The sequence below is a fragment of the Centroberyx gerrardi genome, chromosome 5 (assembly GCF_048128805.1).
Source record: "Centroberyx gerrardi isolate f3 chromosome 5, fCenGer3.hap1.cur.20231027, whole genome shotgun sequence".
Classification (NCBI taxonomy): domain Eukaryota; kingdom Metazoa; phylum Chordata; class Actinopteri; order Beryciformes; family Berycidae; genus Centroberyx; species Centroberyx gerrardi.
In genome coordinates, this window is record NC_136001.1 from 33944774 (window position 1) to 33951966 (window position 7193).

General features: G+C 42.7%; 1 protein-coding gene across 1 annotated transcript in view; it reads right to left on the reverse strand.

Annotated features, from left to right (window-relative positions):
* The window catches only part of raly (RALY heterogeneous nuclear ribonucleoprotein), a 37311-nt gene extending 30388 nt beyond the window's left edge, over positions 1 to 6923 (reverse strand). Inside the window, 3 exon segments of the mRNA XM_078283618.1 lie at positions 1061 to 1077; positions 3186 to 3216; positions 6668 to 6923. Of these exon segments, the coding sequence (XP_078139744.1) occupies positions 1061 to 1077; positions 3186 to 3216; positions 6668 to 6923 (304 nt within the window).
* Positions 6924 to 7193: the final 270 nt, after the last annotated feature.

Below are 7193 nucleotides of genomic sequence, written 5' to 3' on the forward strand. Positions count from 1 at the left end.
AAGACAGAGAAACTGCAAGCAGTGCAGATAGATAATCCAGATCACTACGATTGATAGCCATTTCAGAATTGTTTGATGACGCTCTAAACTCAGTAAACTGCTTAGCCACAAATGCTATTTTATCTACCAGAGACTGAATCAGAAAGTATTCTTACTTTAATATGCATGCAGATTGCTTCTGTCATTAGTCTTCTTAATGCTATTTGTGAACACTTGTTAAAAGTTATTATTATAACTTAAATGTTCAAAGCCACTTGAATTACAATGATTTGGCCCGTTTTCATATTGCTTCTATGTCTTTAGAAGACTCAGGGAATATTACAGTATCCTGACTACAAACACCAGAATATATAATGTGTATTTTGTTTTAAAGATTCCCTTCCTATGATCATCTGATGGCATTCTGGTCTCATGGAACCAGCGACATCAAGGATGGTGCGGGCTTCGAGGGCCAGAGGAGCCTCTGCTGTGAGAGAGGAGGCTTTCAGCAGTAAGTACATGGCTGTCACTGTAAAAGTCACCCCACCCCCAGAGCAATACAAAAGGGATATACTGTGTAATACTAATCATGCCTTTTTTTCCACACCAGAAACTGGTCCCCGTAGATGAGTTTTTCCTTTTTCTAAACTACTTGTCTACTGGATGCACCCAGAGGGAGCTTGGCCACCGTTTTAATATCCACCGCACAACGGTCAGCAGAATCATTACAACATGGGCCAACTGCCTCTACTGCCTGCTCGGGTCTGTGTGCACATGGATGACACCTGAAAAAAATAGAGCTCATCTTCCTCATGAGTTCAGGGACTATGCAGACACCCAGGTAATCATTGACTGTACAGAGCTGCGCTGCCAAACGCCTTCTTCCCTGCTACTTCAGAGTGACGTTTTCTCTTCATACAAGTCCCACTGCACCTTTAAGGCCATGGCAGGCATGGCACCACATGGAGCTCTAACATCTGTGTCAGCACTTTATGAAGGCTCTGTGAGTGACAAAGAGATCTTCAGGCAATCAGGCATCATACCTCTCCTGTCCCTGACATGGCTGTTACCTTGTCCTTACCTTGACCTTATGACCTTGTCCCTGGCAAAGTTCACCGGCCTGCCTTTCTGTCTAAAGGAAACCAAACGTCAGCGCATGATGTTCTTGAGACCCAGTCCATCGCTCGTTTGAGAGTCCATGTGGAGAGGTTAATTAGGAGGGTCAAGGAAAACAAACTTATGGTGGCCGTTTTACCATGTTCCAAGTATCTTAGTTTTGACTTGTGTTCTACTGAATTAAATCCACTTTTCTTGTGAAACCCAATGTACTCACAAGTCCACAGGAGGCAGGGAAAACGTTGAATGAAAATGTATTTGAAGTCACATAAAGCATGGTCCATTACCGACTTGATGTTGTATTCCAAACTGTAACACACACGTTATTACCCGCTATCTCGATGTACACATTAAACACGCAAAACACACAAAAACTTGTTTAGATCCAAACTTATTTGCAGATTCATCTACATCCAAGCAGCACGTGTTTTAGGGCATTCTTGCACATGCGCAATAAATTACCTTACGGCACAATCCACTGTCGCAAACAACAAAAATATGTGTGTTATTGCATTCTAGCACCCAAGAACACACAAATTGCAAGTATTTACACCTATAATCCTTGAAATACACTTGGCCTGTACATATACTGTGGATTAACTGTTGCATGAACTTAAACAATGCTAGAACATATATAGCATGTGATTACAACAGAAACAATTTACCAAATATTAAAATGTGCCTAAGTGGCTCTCACAAGACTGTTTGATACTGAAATTCCCCTCTCCATCTCAGGGAGCATCAATCAGTTATTCAGTTATTACCTCTAGTCAAAATGTGGAGAGTAGAAGTCCGAGGATGCAGTTTGCCGTAACACACTGTACACTTGAGTACACACTGAGTTGAAACGCTGTCAATTAGTTGATTAGTTTATGGATGTGACATTTACTGTAAACTAAATATCTTTGGTTTTAGACTGTTGGTGAGACAAAACAAGACATTTAAAAGATATCCCTTTGGCATTTAGCAACTTGTGATGGACATTTTCACTTCTGTCCTTTTTTTTAATAGGCCAAAAAATAATCTATAGTGACAGCCTTAACGACACCTCTTAAAATGTTGTTCTCCATCCTCTATATTAGTTCACATCATAACCCTGTTCACCAACTCCCCTGTACCTGGGTCATCTGTTTGCCAATATGAATGTTCTGCTTCACAGGAGTATGAACTATATGCTATTTATGTTTTTGTGTTAAATACTGGGCAGTTTGTTATGAATTACTCAGGTTACTGAACATGAAAAACCTATTTGTCTTGATCAGGGTTTTAGTCTGTTACAAATATGAACATTGCTTTATTCATCTGTATCTCATTACTCTGAAAAACTACAGTGATTTAAGGAACACCAGACATACTTCTCAACATTCATTGTTTATTGACATTAATTGTAATATGTCAACAGACATTACAGACACCTATGCATGTAGGTAGAGAAAAAAAAGAGGTCTGTTCTCTCTTTTATCACTTGAATCACGTCACTGTCTCTGTATATGCGTTGAATCAGCGTGTCTTCCTCTGCACACACCACAAAGTCACACCACTGCATCCCTGTAACGAGTAGCTGGCCCTGCACCTGCCAGTAGTACGCATGCTGTTGCTTTAACTCCAGTTTGCCATTTTGCATTTTAAGGTGTGGATAGTCGACATAGCTCTTCACGTTAGGACATTTAATTTCAACGAGGCCAAATTGGGGATTCTCTGATGGGTCGAAGACAACCCCATCTGGAGATGAGCCAAGCCATGGAGCGTCAGGGTGGATTACAAACCCGCAAGGAAAGTAGTTGACCCTCTTGATCCGGCAGTACTCCTGAATGGCATCTGCTTCCATTTCAAGGCCCCTTTTCATTGCTGCTGTCTGATTGATCCCTCGGAAAATCCTGTCAGCCAGCCGTTCTACAGAGCTTGGTTTGGCATGGCATATTTCCCCAAAGCGTGACGAGGTAAGTCTAGGTCTCCTTAGTCGATGCCAATCTGCAGAAGAACTTTGCTCCCTAGTTGCGCCCTCTATTTTGTGAGCCATGTCCCAGGTGACCTCAAGAGACTTTAAGTGCAGCTGTTGATGTTCACTGCAAACAAACATGCATGCAGATGGTTGTAGTCTGTAGCCAGCCAGTGGTAGATCTGGGCGTGGTGGGGCATCATGGTGGGCAGCAGTGTGACTTCTACCCTGTTGATATGACAAGGGACTGCCGGCTTGGACTTCACCGAGAGCAGAGTCCTCTAGTGGCACCTCGCAGGTGATACCCATGGTGCAGCTCGTTGGTGCAGAAACAGGGGTGAAGTCCCTGTAGATCTCTGGCACTTTGAGGACAGACAGATCCAGCAACTCTTCACTGATGCCTTTTGTATAGTGTGCTCCTATTTGAAGCAAATTCATAGACAACACATAAGCTATTCTGTGTACATAGCTTACTTTCACTTTGTTCTCTGCTTTGGTTTTGCGGACATCACATCCATTTTCTCTACCGGGCCTGGTTTTACACCCTGTGAATTTAAGCAAGATATAGAAATGATGAGATGATGAGTGTATGTAACATGATGTGTGTGTGTAGTTGTAGTATTTGAATTACAATTACATTATTCTCAGACTTGCCAAAGTTCTTGGTTTGTGCCACTGCTGCTCGCCCTCTGTACAGTACTGAGTACTGGGGGAAGCACTGGGATTTTGAGCTGGGAGTAATGTGCTGACTGGAACAGGAGAGCAACACTGTGGTCGCACAACACTGATCCAGCCACACGTGCAGCTGTGATGCACCGGCTCAACACGGGTCGAGTCCTTCAGCCCCACCTGTAAGAAAAGAAAGTAAAACAAAATACTTGTTCTTTTCTGTTCAGTTTGCTTTGTATTAATTCTATCAGGGTAAAAATTTGGTTTGATAACATTGTGCTATTTTAAGGAATAAATAAGAAGGCATATCTTCATCTCTAGATCTGCTTTAGTGAAATTATACTTACAACTTCTTATACAGACTGATATGAAATCATTTATTTTCATACTATATGAATGAAGAACAAGAACTCAAACAACAGAACAGGAACAAAACACACAACAGTGAACTCAAACTGAAAACAAAAACAAACAAGCCAGTTTCTGGGGACTAGCTACCTTGTGCTCTTTCAGTTATATTAAGGTTTAGGTTTTACTATTGGCTCTAACATGTCTGAAATTAGCCAAATCCCCAGGAACATGGTCTCTAACATGTCTGAAATTAGCCAAATCCCCAGGAACATGGTTAACCAAACGGTAACAAACACAGTAACAAATCTTAAAGCTGCTATCTTCATCCTACACTCAGACTATGGGGCTTGTCTGACTTCCTCATGGACCTGCCCTCACACACACTACACCTGTCTCTCGGTCTTTCTTGGATACTGAGAAAAAATACAAAGTCGGGTCATTAAAAATGCACATACTGTCCATCATCTGTCTTTTAATCTAGCCAAACTCTATGAAGAAAAACAATAAGTTTACAGACATCAAGCTAGGCTATAGGCTAGACTAGGCTATATTAGGCTTAATTACTCACCCTCGTAATTGTGGACGTAACTTGATATGTACAACTTGAAACCTTTCTCCCGTTTGCTGGTGGGTGCAGGTGAAAGTGCGTCGACAATTCTGTGCCCGTCGTTGACATTTATCCGTGGGTAAATCTTGCAGGCATCGCGAAAAACACGGCATTGTCGATGCAACCGGAAACTGGTATGACCGCCGCGGTAGAAACCGGAAGTCGGCGGACTACAGTTATGCACAGAGCCTATTGTCTTCCTTTTATTTTCAGTTTGGACAAATGGACATGTTGTCTTCAGTGTCTGATGAATTAGCTGACTGTCGAATCACATTGTGTGTACATATAGTAAAGAGGCATTATGCAGGCCGGAGGTTAGGGAGTCCGTCCCGCACCGCATGCCACGTACTCCCGACCACGCAGGTTTGAATCCAGCTCAGCCCCAGCCTCTCTCATCCTCACTTCCTCCCTCTCTCTTCCACCTTCCCATCACTTTCTACTGCATACTAACACACTGCATTACCTCCAATGAGGCAGAAACACCATTAAAATAATCTTGCCGTAACAAACCGCCAAAAATTGGATTTTCAAAGTAGGCCTCCATGCAACAGCTGTGCAATAACGTCTGACTGGCCTTTCCAGCTGAATAATTTAGCCATATCAGATCTTCGTCTCTCCGCAGCGTTATAGGGCCACACTCCATCTGCTGACTACAAACACCAGCACCGCCTTTCTGCTCAGATGGGTAGAAAAAAGCCTAATTCTCATTTTAAACAAAACTAGTTGTGCTTCAGATCCTCTTAACCCAGCAGATGTTGAGAAATATTGTTTGCTATCGGATAAAATCCACATAACAGAACATTTTGGAGTTTTTCTAACTTGAATTAAAAGTTGACTTGGTTACTGATGTGTTAAGTGAGTTTCTCTGAAATCTGCTAAAACTCCTTTGGGTTATTTCAGAAACACACGGGCGTCAGGAAGAAAATGTTTTATAAAAACCTGAGATATGTGTTTTAGCCAACAACAGCAGCTATATTCTTTAAAACTTTTGATGGCAGTAAAATACAAACTTATAGTCATGACGAAAAAGTCTCTGAAACTTTGGACAAAAGCTCTTAAATTCAGAGAAGACAGTATTAAAGTCCCTCATTGTAGCCACTCTTCTGCCTCATGGCCTGTGAGTGGTTTGAATGAGGAACACTAACACTTTGCAGTTTAATAAACTGCAAAATAAAAAAAAAAAGGCTTTTCCTCAGCTCTGTGAAAAGTAAAATAAAATTCACACAGTGAGATAAGAACCTCAGGAACCTCAAGTTAGAGGACTTGAAGAGCCTTAGTTATTAAATGTGAATTTAAAGCTACATGAGGCAAGAGCTTTATGTACAAATACACTTTCTCATACACTGTCTCATCAATTTAAATCACAAAGTGGGGCTGCAACACAGAAAAGCTCCCCATCCCCACTAATCGAAACTGTAGATTCGCCCATTTTGCCCAAATTAAATTCTGGTGTCAGCACGGTCACTGACAGGAAATCTAACACTTCTTTTTGCCAGCTCCACCTGCACAAGCCACTAAGAAAAAAATGTAAGTCCAAGCAGTACACAGGTTACTGACGTCCCATTACATGATTTCTGGGTAATGAAGTCCTTCAAACATTCAAAAATTGAAGCAGTTATCTCTCGCTGCCACCTGGGGCCGCCAAAGTGCGAAGTTGCCTATAGTGCAGCTTTCATTTTTGTTTTTCTGACAAACATTTTACATTTTATTTCTGAATAACAGACCGCTGTTTCACTGCTAATCATATCACTCCGCAGTCAAGAAGTCCGCTCCATTTTGTTGATTTCTAATCAAATTAACTGGTGCTACCTTGTGGCAAAAAGATCGTAATCCTGTGTAACATTTTTTTTGGCGGAAGATTGTAAATTACTTTAGGTTGTAATAAAATTCTTTAAATCCTTTCAATATTTTGTGTTGAATGATGAATGTCTTTGGTAAGTAGCGACATTTTACACATTTTACATGTATTAAACAGCTAAAGTTCCCCGTACGTCACATTAGCTCACCCAGCGTCTGTCCGGCCAGCACCCGGCCGTTCTCCCCGATCACCGCCCCCCTGGCGTGCCGCTCGCTGGCGTACTGGACGAAGGCGTAGCCCTTGTGGACGGAGCAGCCCAGCACGCGGCCATACTTGGAGAAGATGCTCTCCACGTCCGACTTCTTCACCACCGCCGTGTTCAGGTTGCCGATGAACACCCGCGAGTTGATGGACTTGGGGTCGGTCTTGTTGGTCACGTTGCTGGTCTGGACCTTCAGCGACATGCTGGAGACACGGGCGGACCGACGGACCGACAGATGGATGGATTGGGAGGGAGAGACAGAGAGAGAAGGGGAGCTGGAGGGGAAAGAGAGATGGGGAGAAAAGATAACTGGAGTTAGTCAAAGCATCAATAGCGAGGCTGTATGCAACACACATGAGCAACAAAATCAGACAGATCCTGGAGGACAGCAGCAACCCGCGAGCTCCGTCTAGATGTTTGAGAAGTGAGCGTGGAACAGTAGAATCTCCAGTCTGGCTGGGGAGATGTGGGT